This window comes from Protopterus annectens, chromosome 10.part0 (genome assembly GCF_019279795.1).
Source record: "Protopterus annectens isolate FY-2018-M chromosome 10.part0, PAN1.0, whole genome shotgun sequence".
Classification (NCBI taxonomy): Eukaryota; Metazoa; Chordata; order Ceratodontiformes; family Protopteridae; genus Protopterus; species Protopterus annectens.
The window spans coordinates 1800692630-1800707354 of record NC_056744.1 but is presented as its reverse complement, the minus strand read 5'-3'; the positions used below and the strand labels follow the sequence as shown (position 1 = coordinate 1800707354).

The 14725-nt window shown below is 42.6% G+C and overlaps 1 protein-coding gene across 3 annotated transcripts in view; it reads right to left on the bottom strand.

The window, feature by feature from the left end:
* Positions 1 to 14725, bottom strand: part of PHKG2 (phosphorylase kinase catalytic subunit gamma 2) — a 556437-nt gene that overhangs the window by 273480 nt on the left and 268232 nt on the right. For all 3 annotated transcript variants that reach the window (XM_044086635.1, XM_044086637.1, XM_044086636.1), the window contains exon 5: positions 7449 to 7514. In XM_044086635.1, the coding sequence (XP_043942570.1) occupies positions 7449 to 7514 (66 nt within the window). The remainder of the gene's footprint in view (positions 1 to 7448; positions 7515 to 14725) is intronic.

Sequence of the window (14725 nt, the reverse complement as noted above, 5' to 3'; positions counted from 1 at the left end):
TTTTCTGAAAGCTTTGGTTTTGTGTAAGTAGAAGCATAACTGCCTGTGAATGTCCAAAGAGTGCAGTATTCTCTCCCCTTTATTCTGTGGTTTAGGATAAAAAGTTGGCAGGTAAATAGTTTGGCTTAGAGCCACACTGGATACCACCTTTGGCATAAAAGTAGGGTTAGTTTGTAAAGACACCCTGTCCTGGTGGAAAATGAGGAAAGGTTCCACTGCCATTAGAGCCTGTAATTCTGAAACTCTTCGTGCTGATGTTATTGCCAGGAGCAGAGCAGTTTTCCAACAGATATATTTTAATTCTGCTGTGTTGGCTGGCTCAAAAGGAAGTAAAGTTAGCTTCTCCAAAACAAAGTTGAGGTCCCAATTTTGAGTAGGTGCTCTACAGGGCAGTCTTATGTTTTTAGCCCCTCTGAGGTACTGTTTTAACAGAGGATTATAGAAAATTGGTGGATCCGTGTTGTAATGAGCAGAGATGGCAGATGCGTGGATCTTGATGGATGAGAAGGAGAGTCCTTTGTCCAGCATCTCAGTTAAGTATTGTAATATCTGAGGAATGTTTGGGACGAGGGTCAAGGCTGTGAGCTTGGTTCCAGGCACAGAATCTCTTCCATTTATTCGAATAGGCTTTCCTGGTACTAGGCCTTCTGGCCTCCAGAATGACATCCATAACAGCTTTGGAGAGAGGCATTGCTTGCTTGACTAAGAAATCTTCCATGCAGCTAGGTTTAAGGTCTTTAGCTGGCTGTGTAGTATTTGTTTGTTGTGCTGAGTCAACAGATGTGGGATTTGAGGCAAAATCCAGGGTGGTTCTTGTGCTAAGCTTCTTAAGATTGGGTACCAGTGCTGGCATGGCCAGTCTGGTGCAATCAGGATCATCTTTGGCTCTTCCTGCCTGGCTTCTATGAGTACCTTTGGCAGGAGAGGTAGTGGTGGGAAAACGTATACTTGTAGGTTCTTCCAGCTGAATGAGAGGGCATCCACTTTCCATGCTTGTGGATGGTAACTCCTTGTGCAGAATTTTTGTAGCTGGCAGTTTATTGGGGATGCAAACAGATCTATGTCCGGGCTCCACCATTTCTGTGTTATCATTCTGAATATTTGTGGATTCAACTCCCATTCGTGGGGATCCATGATGTTTCTGCTTAAGTCGTCTGCCAGTGTGTTTTTCTCTCCTGGCAGGAATTGCGCTTGCAGATGAATTTGAAGGTTTATAGCTGTGTTCCATAAGGCCATAGCTTGTCTGCATAGGGGGTAGGAGTGAGTGCCCCCTTGCTTGTTTATGTACCACATAGCTGTTGTGTTGTCTGTCTTTAGGAGTAGTTGTCCTGGATGCAGCAGGTCCTTGAAAGCTATAATCGCATTTTGTACAGCTAGCATCTCTTTTTGATTGATGTGAAGATGCCTTTGTTTTGTGGTCCATGTGCCCTGAATGCATTTGCCTGCCATGTGCACTCCTCGGGCGTAATCCGATGAAACTGTTGTCAGTGTTTGCCTGGCTGTGGGTTGTGTAAAAGGCTGTCCCTTGTTGAGGTGACAAGCTTGAGCCCACCATTGAAACTCCTGTTGAAGGCAAGGAATTAGTGGTATAACGATTTCCAAACTTTGACAGTGTTGAGACCATACATTCTTTAGGTACAATTGTAGTTTCCTTATATGCAGTCTGGCATATGGAATTAGTAGTATGCAGGATACCATGTAACCCAAGGCCTGCAGAATTTTTCTTGCAGGGAGCTGGGTCTTTGTTGCCATCAACTGAAAGTATTGAGTCAGTTGTCCTTGTTTGTCTGGCGTGAGATAAGCCATCTGGGCCGTTGTGTTCAAGCTGGCACCCAGGAATATAATCTCTTGTGAGGGCACTAGTTTGGATTTCTTTTCGTTTATTGTGTACCCCAGGCAACTTAACTTTTTTACAAACGCCAGATGCTTTAGAAAAATGTCCTTGCTCTCTGCTTGAATCAGGCAGTCGTCCAGGTACGGATAAATTTTAATTCCTTTCTGTCTGCAAAATGCAATTACTGGTGCCAGGCACTTTGTGAAGACCCTGGGTGCAGTAGATAAGCCAAAGGGCAGTGCAGAGAATTGGTAGTGCATTGAACCAGTTATGAATCTGAGGTATCTTCTGCAGTTTTGTCTGATAGGGACATGCAGGTATGCCTCTTTGAGGTCCAAAGTCACGAGACAAGCTTTCTTGCCCAGCATGAGAAGAAGCTGCTGTAATGTCAACATTTTGAATTTCGGAACATCCAGGTTAAGTGTTTAGAGATGAAAGAACCAGAATGGGCCTCCAGGCTTTGTCCTTTCTGGGTACCAGAAAGAGTCTTGAGTAAAATCTTTGTCCTTGCTCCTGTGATGGTACTTTTTGAATAGCTCTCATATCCATGAGTGCTGTAATTTGTTTTTGAGCCTCTGCCCATTGATTTGGTGGCAGATTTGGCATTCCTTTTAACCTTGCCAGAGCGTGAAAGTGGAACCTGTAACCTTGAAATACAATGTTGAGAACCCATTTGTCTTTGGTGAACATTTGCCAATTGTGGTAGAAGAGTGCCAGTTTTCCTCCCAAGGGGGCTGCCAAGAAGGATTTGTTTGGCAGCTGTAGTGGGAAGTCATTGGAGCTGCTTTTTATATGGTTGTGGCCTGTCTTCCCCTTCTTTCTGGCCTGATGTAACTCATTGTCGAGGCCTGTAAGGACCTTGTGTTTGACCTCTACCTCTTGGACGTCTGTATCTTCCCCTTTGAAGTCTGTCTGTAATTGGAAAGGACCAATTCTTAGTTGGCCAGTTTCTGCTAAATCTAGGAGGATGAACCTGTAAGAAATCCTTCACCGTTTGCATAGATTTTGCCTTCTCCTCCATTTTCTTTAATGCCTCTTCTGCCTTAACTCCAAATAACACATCCTGCTGCAAAGGTGCATCCAATAATTTTGCTTTAACATGATCTGGTAACATATGTTCTTTTAACCAAGCATGTCTTCTAATGACAGAGCCTGTAACTGCTGCTCTGCAGGAGGCCTCTAGAAAATCAAAACCACATTGCAAAGTATGCTTTCCCAGTTGTTCAGCTGCATGCAATAAATCCTGCATTTCTGTAAAATTAGGAGGATCTGATTCTGGAAGCATTTTCTGTTTTAACTGAGACAGTAAAAACTGCTGATAATTAGCATGTGAAACTGGCAATTTAAGGCTCTCATTGCTAAAGTTGCAGACGTATATACCTTCTTTACTCATCTGTCTAATGCTCTGGATTCTCTGTCAGAGGGAACTGGATTCTTGGCTGATGAGGCCTTAACTCCTTTGGGTCCCCGAGAAATAGTTTCAGGGTCAGTGACAGGGCTTTTATACAGAAATTTATGTGAGTCAGGGACTCTGTAGTATCTGTCAGGTTTAATAGGGGCTGGAGGTAGGGAATCAGGATTTAAGCTAGATTCAGTATACACATCATCCACAATACCTAACACTGGCGGAATAGCAAGGGGTCTGTGTTGAGGTAATAAAAGGAAGTCTGAGCCTTTTCTTGGATTCGGAGTAATCCTGGCCTTCCCAGTGGAAATGCTCCCTCATGGTATGTAGGGTTTCCCCAAAGGAGTAGTCCTCAGGCAGCGAGGCTGATGGAATTGATTCCTCAGCATCAGAATCCTCATAAGGGGGTAGAGAGTATCCTAGGTCTGAGGAAGAATCAGAAGAGATGGACACCTGGTCGGATGAGTCATAGTCTGCATCCTGTCTAGGCCTTTTATCAGGAAGGGGATGGGACCCCCTGATCAGAGTAATTAGGTCTTTGGCCATTTTGAGCATTTGTTTCTAAGGCATGGAGGCCTGTCCTGGAGAATGCTGTATTTGTTTCTTTGACTTTAAAGGAGGCTTAGACTTAGCTGAGGGTGTAATGCTTAATTGAGTAGGTCTGAAGACACCCTCTGTAGCTGTGGGTTGCTCAGCTACTCCGGATCCCTCTGAAAGGTTAGTCTCGGTAGGCTGAAGAGCTTGTGCGTCCGAAGGCCCAGCCATCTCCACGTGGGAGTCAGAAGCAGTTTGTGGTTCTACAGAAGCAGTCATCAGGGGCTGCATGAAGGCACCTCGCTGAAAACCGGAGAACCGGTGACTGGCCTAGAAGAGGCTTCGTCATCAGTTTTGGGCCTCGGATGCCTATCCTTGTCTTTGCGCTTTTTGTGTATTCCAGTCGTCGGAAGTTCCAACGGCATGGTATAATTGAATTTTCTACCAAAATAATGTCGGGCAAAATCAAACCGACGTTTAATAGTGCGCTTGTTAAACCTAGCACAAAACCGACAACCAGTAACGTCGTGGTCAGGGCCTAGGCATGGGATACAATAGGAATGGAAATCCTTATGAGGCATTTGCTTCCCACAAGAAATACAGTTATTAACTTTTACTGACATCGGTCTGAGGCAAGAAAAAGTTTCCCCAATGGGGTACTTAGCTTTGTAGAAGACTTCAGTTTGGATTCAGAATGAAAATCTCAGGAGACGGCCAACCGGCACTTGCGAACTGGTTTTGCTTCAGGCACTGCGCGGCAAGAAAGACTGGAGAAAATGGCGTTGGCTGCATCTTATATACCCCTGTCACACTGACGTCAGGGAGGAGGCGACAGCAACCGACGCCGGACCAAGAGTTTGGAACTCTGGCCGACTGCGGGACCGCCTGACGGCAGGATAACCCAAGTGTAATGACTGCAGCAGTGTAACACGAACATCAAGGAAACACTACTCTATCTCTTCGTATGAGAAACATTAGAAATTATAGAAACTTTAATATGAAAAACTCCATCAACTGCAGTATTTGTCCAAATTCAGGAATCATTTCTAGCAACAACAGAGACAAATTTCTCCCTGTGGTCCTTTTGAGAGGCTGGAGAAGTCCAGGAAAATCCCTATTCTTTCAAACTATGCTTTTCTAATTTTTTGTGGCCTGTGCTCATCTGAAGATTCCTTTCCGGGTAAAAAGACTTTGTATATCAACTTATTCCTTTTTCCACTCAAAGTCCTAGGTTCAACAGCCTGACAAACTGTATAGTCTGCATTTGGGCTTTCTACTCCTTAAACAAGTAACACCTAGGACATGCTCATCTTTTACTGGGAATTTATGCCCGTACTTCGGATATTTTTTTAAATGTATAGTTTCTTCTGCTTTTCCTACTTGTCCATTTGGAGTTTACCATTTACCTCACAGAAAGACATTAAAACATGATTTTTCTCCAAAAATTAGCCAGTGGGAGGTACTAGCTAATAATAACTCTGCCAGAGTTTACACAAAATCAATGCTGCAGCCTTAGAACAGAGGAAGTCGCAATGAAACTAAGAATTTCTGAAAAAAAAAAAATGAGAACAAGAAATTAAAAAAGGGTAATATCTTACTTGAAAAGCCTGAAAATACTGATTACTCTGATAACACAAACAAGTAAAAATTCCAAAAGTTAAGTAGGACTGACAGAAAAAAAATATCAATACCAATAGCCTGGAGCCATGTTATCAGTGTAAGCTGAACTGTGGCAAATGAGACCTTGAGAGAAAGGGAGAACAGCCTTTTTGAAGCTTGGAGGAGTTGGTGAAGTAGCATACCTAGAGCGGGGTGAAGGTGGCAACTGCCCTGAGCTCAAAGTGCTAGAGGTGGGCGAGCAGCCATCCTTAAACTATTATGCCAAACCCTCCATCATGCTCATTCTCGATCACTCTTTACTGCAATATCAACTTTTAAAAGATGGTAATGCATCTGCAGTCAAATCTGAGCACTGCAGCAACTGCTTCTTACAGTTTAAACGTTAAAAAATTAAACTAAAAGCTTAGCACTGTGCAGGGTATAAACTGTAGCAACTGTTTGCTACACTTCAAAAGAATTTCTTTTTTTTTTTTACTAAAATGAGAGACGTAGGACTGGGGGTCCATGTGTCAGGCCACCTGGTTAGTGTGCCAATATAAGAAGCGGACTTTTTTGATGCAAGTTACTTCTGGCATGGAAGACAAGACAGTACTCATGCAATAAATGACAGTAAACACATGCACGGAGATAACCCTTAGTTTAAAGTACCAAAAGCATCAAACAGAAATTTAATACAGCAGATTCAACACAAGGGGGCATGGAGGAAGGGGAAATGGTTAGCATTGCTGCCCCACACAGCATGATTCCCCAAACTGGCTCTTAGCTGGGGTGCCTGCTGTATGGAGTCTGTGCTTTTGTTAAGCTAGCCTATTTCTCCTCACATCCCAAAGAAATAGCAGAGGTGAAATGATGACCGTACAAAGGAGGAAGTGTGAGAGTGGGTGTATCATGTGACTGACTGGCACCTCATCATCTACCACATGCCAAGTACCAGGAAATTCTCTGGCTCCCCATGACCCTGAAATGGATTAAGTGAATAACTGAAGAATAAATGGAAGAATGCAATTCAACAAAGTTTTCTGACTTCAGACTACGTTCTGAAAGCTAACCAGGTGGTGATAAACAGTACACTTCAGAGACCAAATAAATTTTAACATTAAACCACGTAAAAGTCATAAGGCAACAATTCATGTCTACTGCATAGTATTTCTCATCAAACTTTCATCAGTAATTAAAAAAAAAAGTTCACTAGTTCAAACAAAGGCTGTACCATTCCTTGATCATGTGCAAGAGATTTGGATGGCTCTTATCTAAATGTTGGGCCCATGACTCCTTGACTGACAAGAAGGTAATACAGCCTGCCATTCAAGGAAGAAATATGCTACGCTGCAATATCTGAACTAAAGGCTTGCCTCTTGTGAGGTGCTAGAACCCGTAACAAGATTGAACTTTGAAGACAAGCATCAATAAAACTAACTAGACACTCTACAGCTAGCTTTCCTTTATACCAACCTGGGGAAAGTTTGACTGAAGGAAGGACTGAGCCCTCCAGCATCAGCTCTCCTTCCCTGAGGTGGGGTTAACCTAGAAGGACAGAAGGAAGGAAGGAAAAAGTGTTGTACAGGTAGCATTTCTATACTGCTATGCAGAGTCATCTGTTATTTTGGGGGATCAAATTACCCAAACGCCATGTGCAAGAGTGAACACTAACAAGTAGCACTGAATGACTGCATTCAATAAACCAGAAAATAAGAAGCTAGTCCTGCCATCTGTTCTTACCAAGGGATGGTCACTATGGAACAAATATTCCACAGCTGAACTCCTAAGCTTTTCTTTGTTTGGAGGGTGGTGATGGTGGGGAGGAATGACGGGCTAACCCAGTGAATACTGAAGGATGTAAAAAAACTAGTGTAAGAATACAGCGGGAAGGGATATTAACAGTATAAAGTAATCCTGTTTTACCAGTAAAGATTCGCGTTTATCCATGCTGTGAAAAAAGATGCAGAGTATCACAGTTGTATGTTACTTTGAGTTTTTAAGTGGCTAAATACTAGAATTCAAAATCTTTGATAGCTGCTTTTAATATTACATCAGAACAAAGCAGACCACAATTACCTTGCCTCCTTTTCACTCAGTGTGACTTTTTCGGTGAGGTAGTCAAACAGTTCTCCTCGTCTCATGCTACATAGGAAATGTACAAAAAAAGTTGCAATAAACATAAAACAAACAAATTAACAATACTGCTAATCAGCAAATTATCAGTATTTATACACAGCTTTCTTTCTGTAGGCCATTTACTGACTGCGCAAATGCAGACAACAGATATGACCCCACCATCTGCTGACTTTTATGACACCATCATTTCAGGTCTTACCTCTGGGCCTTCATCACACTGAGCAAACATACCACTGGTCCACCACACTCTCTAAGAAAATAAGAATGTGGTGTTTCTCTCCCACGCTCTGCATTTAAAGTTAATGACTTAGTCTTGTCACTATTCAAACTGCCGCCAACATTCTCAACTTCACTTAATGGTCTTTGTGTAAGGTCACACCTACCAATCCTCTGATGCAAGGTATTATCTTTTTAACATCCAGTATGTTTTTCCACAAAAGGTCTCATACTACAGATACAAGACTGCATTTCTTGCACACTTCTGCAATGGCATAAGAAAGCTACAAGTGTAGATGATTTATTGGCAAGAGGGCTTAGAAGCCAGATTTCTTTTTTTTAAATGCCTGTATAAATCTGTTTGCACTGTTGCTCGTCCCTCAGTGGTGGTTAGTAGTGCCCTATACAGACACCTAGTAACCAAATTCTCCCCATAAAACTACCCCTGAAACTGCATCAGTAACTCAGAAGTGTAGGGCAACTACTTTGTGCATTAAAGAGCACTGTACATTGAATTTAGTATTATTTAGCCCAGTCGACTCTTTAGCCCTCAGTAGCACCCTTTGTCAGCCCAATAATAACCTATCAGTCACTGCATCCTTTCAGCTTACCCGATAAAGGTGCTGACATCATGGACATGCACTTTTCCCAATTAATCCATAGCTCATTTGGTGGATATGGGTATCTTAAGTCAAAAGTAACAATGGTCTAATGTTCACAGACAGCTATTTAGTTCTCAAAGAAACAAATATAGCATACGAGAGATGTATATATACACAAAGTATCTGGAGGCAAACTCTCACATACAAGTATTCAAAATAATCTTGTGGTCAGAAACACAGATTACACCCCACCAGACACAGCACACACCCACCACACACACAGATTTATATGCTGAGGCAATTAAATTCTATCTTCCCAAACCTCAAAGGTCTCCCAGATATTCCACCTGCAAAAATTATCCTCAACAATCTGAAAAGCACCCGACAGTAACACCGCCTTACTCTGCAGATAAAGCCACAGCCAGTGCAGCCTCAGGTACGCAAAACAATACGCAGGACTCCACTGTACAACATACTGATGTTCCACTCATCACCAGCTGAACAAGGAGAAAATAACAGTCAGAACATACCGATGCTCCACTCATCACCAGCTCAACAAGGGGAAAATAATAGTTGGCTGCCTATCAGGCACCAGAATCCGCCAAGCTGCACTGAAGGTACTGCACTACAGGTACCAGTATGATTTGGTCATAAGCCATGTAGGTGTAAATGACCCGAGACATACCTTCCTAAACTATACAGAAAGATACTTTATGGAGTTCTCAGACTGTGTCTCAGGCTGTATGTGCTTAGCACTGAGCAGCATTCTATCTTCACCAAAGATCATGCCACAATACAAACAGAAGATGACTGACAATAATTAGCTTAGTTTCTGGTGTCACTCTAGAGGTATACAATATTTGTCAGCAAAGAAAGACAAGGTTAACAAACCACATTGTTTTGCCAAGAATGGTCTGCATCTGTCCCCTCTACGCTGTTGAACACTGACTAAAGCACTGTCCTTCCCCATATTGCTTTTCTTAGGCAATGCCAAACTGACAAAACTTCCAACATAGTAAAATCTACCAAAGGAAATCTATAGGCATTACTGCTCAATGCCAGGGGTCTAAACGAGAAGCTCCACTCTTCTTTTGAGCTCTCCTCACCCTGGAGAATGCAGACATCTGTGCAGTTAGAGACATGGTTTAACATAATCGAGAGTAACTCAGCAGTGCAAGGCTTTCAATGCCTTCCACATATTTACACCAGCAACTGCACAGGCAGGGACTAAATCAATAATAAGCATACCTCTAGGCTACAGGATGACGTGCTGGAATTCCTCCACATCCAGATTTCAACAGATGAAGTTCCATACTATATCCTAGAAAGCTACAGGTCACCCTCTATGTCCCATGAAACCCAAACCTCATACTGAGACCTACTGAAGACGCTCACCACTCAACACCATACACATGCAGAAATCTAAATATTCCTTTAAAAACTGGGACTCCTACACAACCCCAAATTTGCAGGTGCAGAGATTCCTGGACTTGTTAAGCACAAACACCCTGGACCAGATAGTACATGTGCCTGCCAGAGGTACAAACACACTGGACCTGCTACTCACAAATATGGGAGAATACTGCAACCCCCCCTTCCCCACACCCCATGTTGTGTCCTCTCTGGTAAGGTCAGACAACAAAGCAGTCTCCTATGAAATAAAAATCCAATTCTGTACCCTCAGTAAATCCTACCAGTTAGGAACTATTCCAAAGCAAACTACATTTTATTAAGCAATAACCTGTCTAAATGTCAAGCTCCTCTAAACCCAGACAAGACAGCAGCCTATGTGGAATTATTCACAAAAGCTTTTTACAACCATGTCAGTGACTACATAAAAACAGTTTTGGACTTGCTTCTGGTAGGCACAGCCAGCTCAAAAAAAAAAAAAATCATCCCTGTGGAATCCAAAAATTAAACCGGTTGTACAACAAATGAAAAAAGTCATAGCAAAATTAGGATAAAAACTCTCTTGTCAAAATGAATATAGAACACTAAGAGGACTAATTAAGTCCAACAAAGCAGATTCTTAGGTAAGGACAGTGTCCTAGGCCAAGGACAACCATAAGGCCTTCTTTAGTCACACAATTGCTGGTAAATGGAGTCATGTGAACCAGGAGAGATTGCAAATCTTCTGGCTGACAAGTTCAGCCCCAACTTTACTCCATTCTCAACCCCAGCAACCCCCCCCCCACAGGAAATACCATCTAACATAACCCCTCCAACTAGGTAACAGGTGTTAAAGGCACTCTACAAGACCAAGAATACAGCTTTGATGGACCTTGACAATATCCCAGGATGTCTCTTAAATAGTCTGAAATTTGACCAATCAGGGAATCAGGACCACTGGTGTTACTATTCAACCACAGCCTCTAAACAGACTTCATGCCATGCAAATGGAAGACATCGGTCATCCCTCTGCAGAAGACTGGGCCATAAATGGCTCCTGGGAACAAACAACTCAGTCTGACTACCCACATATGTAAAACCATGGGAAGAATTATCATGGAGATGATTATAAATGACACAGGCAACCTTCAGAAATTGGAGCAAACTCAGTTTGGTAAAAGGTTGGTCATGCCTAATGAACATCTTTGAGAAGGTCATTAAGGCAATGGATTAAGGCAAAATGGTGCACACTCCCTACCTTGACCCAGCTAAGGCTTAACATACAATAACCACTGGGGCATTATAGGTCATTAAGGCAATGGATTAAGGCAAAATGGTGCACACTCCCTACCTTGACCTAGCTAAGGCTTAACATACAATAACCACTGGGGCATTATAGGTCATTAAGGCAATGGATTAAGGCAAAATGGTGCACACTCCCTACCTTGACCCAGCTAAGGCTTAACATACAATAACCACTGGGGCATTATAGGTCATTAAGGCAAAATGGTGCACACTCCCTACCTTGACCTAGCTAAGGCTTAACATACAATAACCACTGGGGCATTATAGGTCATTAAGGCAATGGATTAAGGCAAAATGGTGCACACTCCCTACCTTGACCTAGCTAAGGCTTAACATACAATAACCACTGGGGCATTATAGGTCATTAAGGCAATGGATTAAGGCAAAATGGTGCACACTCCCTACCTTGACCTAGCTAAGGCTTAACATACAATAACCACTGGGGCATTATAGGTCATTAAGGCAATGGATTAAGGCAAAATGGTGCACACTCCCTACCTTGACCTAGCTAAGGCTTAACATACAATAACCACTGGGGCATTATAGGTCATTAAAGCAATGGATTAAGGCAAAATGGTGCACACTCCCTACCTTGACCTAGCTAAGGCTTAACATACAATAACCACTGGGGCATTATAGGTCATTAAGGCAATGGATTAAGGCAAAATGGTGCACACTCCCTACCTTGACCTAGCTAAGGCTTAACATACAATAACCACTGGGGCATTATAGGTCATTAAGGCAATGGATTAAGGCAAAATGGTGCACACTCCCTACCTTGACCCAGCTAAGGCTTAACATACAATAACCACTGGGGCATTATAGGTCATTAAGGCAATGGATTAAGGCAAAATGGTGCACACTCCCTACCTTGACCTAGCTAAGGCTTAACATACAATAACCACTGGGGCATTATAGGTCATTAAGGCAATGGATTAAGGCAAAATGGTGCACACTCCCTAGCTAAGGCTTAACATACAATAACCACTGGGGCATTATAAACAAACTTGTGCAATTAGGCATAAACTCCTATTTAACTTGTTGGATAGCCAGCTGGCTCACAGACAGGGCCCTGGAAGTTAGGACTGGAGAGACCACCTCCACAAAGAGGCTGGTCACCAGTGGAATCATCCAGGGCTCTGTGCTGGATCTGCTCCTCTTTGGCATCTACTTCTCAAAAGTCAATGCAAATGTCAAGGGCATCTGGCTTACCAAACCTGCAGATGACTTCACGCTGGGAGCACAGTCAAAGAAACCCTGAAAAATGCTAACATTTTAAAGGAACATTTACCGCAGACAAATGACTGGTGAAAAAGTCATAGCCTAAAACTCAGCACCAAGAAATGCAGTACAGTACCTTTTGTGAAGTTAGCAATCATGGGATGCTAACTCATCAATAAAAGCTCCTAAAACTAGACATAGTGGTCAGGATTTGGGGACTCGTAGATAGCAATCTGGCATTCAACCAATGTTATGTTTAAGGTAATAAGAAAATCATTCTATGTCACTGAACTTGAAAGTAAGGGCATGACTTCTAGGGCTAGCAAAGTCATCGTGCCACCATGCTCAACCCTCATCAGACCAATCATTGAGTAGAGCGGTCTCTCTCCCATGTATCGGACCAGGCATATACAGCAAATGAAACGCCCACAAAGATTACTCACAAAAAAAGAATACAGGGCATAAACACAAAACCCCACGCAGATCACTTCAAAGCCCTACTGTTTCCTACAGACTGCAAAGAGGAGATTTATGCCTGGCATACAAGGTATCCTTGGTTCCTGATCTGATGGACTTTTTGCACATCTGTAAAATGAACACCATCAGAACTACTAGATCCAAGTATTAAAACTTTGCTTGTGATTTTAAAAGGACATGCTGGAGAGACAGGTATTCATCTCGAAGAATTCCCATTCTCTGGAATAGGCTCCCCACACCCATGTGAAGGAGAGCCCCTCCCTAACCCTATTCAAGTGTAACCTGGTCTAGTGGATGGGAAATTGGAAATTCTCCTCTGGTATGACACCTATATCTCTGATGGACAGAGGTGTTAAGTCATGCCCTAACATACACCCCTTAAAATAACCGCTAAGGCAAATTAGCCTGTGGGATACATTTGGGTTGCATAACTAGGCTTATAAAGGCCCCAGTGGTTGTTAGCCTAGTACACACCTATGACCTCTCATCTTAGCCATGACTCAAGTTTCATACCACCTTTTTTTCTTTTCCAACAACTGTTACATCCATGATCAATGAAGAGCTCAGTGGGGCTGACCTGATTGCACAGCAGGTATACTTACTGCTGCAACACAGGTGTCTCAAGCTCAGAAATTGGTTTAGATCGTCACAGGGCATTAAGTAAAACTGAAAGGCCATCCATTTGACTGCTTTCCTTCTGTAGGATAAGGTCAGAATAAGAGAAGATCCTTATGGATGACACAGGCTTCCATGCACTCAATTCTCAGCGTTGCCCGAGAGGCACAAAGTGTAGTGCCCAGCAGCATGTGTTTTTCTCCACTTACTTTCCTGACAAAGCCATCTATCCTAACAGCTTACTTGTGCACTACTCCACAAACTGGACTAAACTTGCTTAGTTCTTACAAATAGTTTAACTTCTACATTGCACCAAACCTGAAACTGCTTAGTCACATTTACGTTAGCTGCACATTTCCTCATACAAGCACTGGATAAAACGGAAGGTCAGTCAACTTGTTTCTTTTCTGTTGTCAGCCTCTTAGCACCTGCTGTGCTCAGGCAGTGTGATAACTTGTATTACGCTCACTGTTAAACTCTTACATTACACAAAACTGTTTGTGAGATGCACAAATATTAACAAATTTGGAGGCAACCTTCTCACTTAAACCATGCACAGTGAGCATACACTCACTCCCTTACACTTAAATTCAAGGAATCCTCAACAAAATCATACTAAAATATCATATGCTGAGGCCATTAAAAATCTCTACCAAAGCCCCCGAGAACTAGTAAGAATAGGGGTATTAGCGGAAATTCTTCAACAAAATCTCCTCAATACATACCCACAGCATCAACTCCCAAGTCAGACTGCTCCCAATATCATACTCTTAAACAACATGACCCTGCGAAGATGGATATACTTCGCATACACAAATCTAATGGCACAAGAGTCACTCTCACTAGGGATCTTAACCTAGTCTGTGACATTAACAGAACATCCTGGACAAACAAATATGTCTCCCAGAAACTGCCGCTCCTCTGAAACAAACTCCCAATTCAAGTTTCCTCACTGACCCTATTCAAGCGCAATCTGGACAAATGGATGGGAGGCTGCATATTCACCTCAGGGGTGGCACCCATGTCCCTCATGGGCAGGTGGAGCTGGTGTTAACCAGGACTAGCTCTGCAAAATATGTTCACTTAGTAATGGCAGATGGGGCAACTTGGGCTTCACATGGCTAGACTTGTAAGGGCTCTAGGGACACTAGCCTAGTAACCTCCTATGAACACTACTAACAAAATCAAAGGCTTAATGTAACATTTGCCTTCAGTTTATCACTTAAGTTAACATGGTTCTCACTTTGGAAATTACAGAAGTAATAATGTCAAAGGTGGGATCCCATTACAGAACCTTGGGATCTCTACTGGTTACAATTGTGCTCTCAGATGAGGAACTGATGTGGCCATCTTACCACATAAAAATCTATATTTAAAGCTTTTACCTTGTTT